The following is a 1,720-nucleotide window of genomic DNA, read 5'->3' on the forward strand; positions in this document are numbered from 1 at the left end:
GAATAAAAAACCAGAGACCACTCAGCTTGACCTAAGTTCAAATCGAGAATCTCTAAGCTGACTGGAGAGAAACGCTTCTCATAGAGCAGCCTTGAATACATATTACAGGGAGTTTTTAAAGACAAAACAGACACAGATACACACACACACACACACACACACACACACACACACAGAGGGAGAGGGCGAAAGACAGAGAGAAAGAGAGAAGCTACATACTGGTTAGCAGTTGCAGGGGGAAGCAAACAGTTTAACAAGAGCAAAGAACATGGAGTTAGCCCAAACAATTTGACCCTGAGTTTCTAGAACAGGGTTAGGGGCTTTCCTAGGCATTTTTCTGGAGGGAGTAGAAACCAAAGATGGCTTCAGAGACAAAATGGAGAAACTTTTACCCTATTACACTCTTACGCTTTCCAAACAGTGCACCCCTTTCAAGCTTTCTTGTTTTTGTTTTTCTAGATAGGGTTTCTTTGTGTAGCCTTGGCTGTCCTGGACTCGCTTTGTAGACCAGGCTGGCCTCGAACTCACAGAGAGCTGCCTGTCTCTGCCTCCCAAGTGCTGGGATCAACGGCGGGTGGCACCACTGCCTGGCCTCAATTTTTTTTTTTTTTTCATTTACTTTATTCTTATAGAGTACATCAGCCGCAGTTCCCGTTCCTCCACTCTTCCCAGTCTCCTCCACCTGCCCTCTCTCCCATCCACTCCATTTCCCTTCAGAAAACAGCAGGCCTCCCAGGGACATCAACCGCAACACGACGTAACAAGATTCATTAAGACTAGGCACCAACCCTTATGTCGAAGGCTGTGCAGGGCAGACCCAATAGGAGGAAAAGGGTCCCAAGAGAGGTGAAAGAGTCAGAGATTCCCCCATTTCCACTGCTAGGAATCCCACAAGAACAGCAAGCTAACACACACACGCAGAGAAGCTAGCACAGACCCATGCAGGCTCCTTGATTGTTGCTTTAGTCTCTGTGAGCCCCTAGGAGCCCCGCTTCATTGATTCTGTGGGCCATGTTCTCCTGGTGTCCTCCACCCTGTGGCTCCTACAATTCTTTCTCTAAACTCCCAGGGGAAGGACCCTATGGAGACCTCTAATTTGCGTTCTCTCTGCGTGTCTCTCTGCCTAATGTTTGGCTGTGGGTCTCAAGCATCAGATTGGGCTAGGCACCCCATGCCTGCGGGGCGTAGGCTTTAGTGCAAACCAGAAGGAAATTCTGGGGTTCCCATAAAGTAAAACAGAAAACAAAACGTGTTCTGGATGGTTCCTTTTTGATGTTGTTATGAAAAACAAAACAAAACTTGTGGGCAGAGGTTTGCTCTCCCCACACCCAATATGGCGGCAAGAGAGCTCGGTTCCCGTTAGGCTCGCTTCTCAGCCGAGGCGGCTGCCCACACTCACTATGGCGGCCGCGGGTTTCTGCCCGGGCGTCGGGGGCGTCGGAGCGTCATTCGAATTCCGTCGCTCGGCGTTGTACGTCACGGGTGGCGGGAGCGGGAAGGAGTTCGTATTTTCTCCGCTCTCTGCCGGCGAGCGCCGTGCCGCCCGCCGCATCCCGCGCGCCCAGCAGCCCGGCCCGCCTCACGGCTCCCGTCGCTCTCCCGTCCGCGCTCGGCACCTCGGCTAGCGGCGGCGATGCACGTGGTCAAGCGAGGTGAGGCCCGTGGGGCGCGCGGAGCGCCCGCCCGGCCGCCCGGCCGCCCGGCCGCCCGCTTCCCGCCC

The 1,720-nt window shown here is 53.8% G+C and overlaps 1 protein-coding gene across 1 annotated transcript in view; it reads left to right on the forward strand.

Annotated features, from left to right (window-relative positions):
• The first annotated feature begins 1,490 nt into the window (after nt 1-1,490).
• Nucleotides 1,491-1,720, forward strand: part of Rrm1 (ribonucleotide reductase catalytic subunit M1) — a 26,791-nt gene continuing 26,561 nt past the window's right edge. The window contains exon 1 of the mRNA XM_055623485.1: nt 1,491-1,652. Coding sequence (XP_055479460.1) covers nt 1,634-1,652 — 19 coding nt within the window. The 5' untranslated portion in view covers nt 1,491-1,633. The remainder of the gene's footprint in view (nt 1,653-1,720) is intronic.

This window comes from Psammomys obesus, unplaced genomic scaffold (assembly GCF_907164565.1).
Source record: "Psammomys obesus unplaced genomic scaffold, mPsaObe1.curated_primary_1811, whole genome shotgun sequence".
Taxonomy (NCBI): Eukaryota; Metazoa; Chordata; class Mammalia; order Rodentia; family Muridae; genus Psammomys; species Psammomys obesus.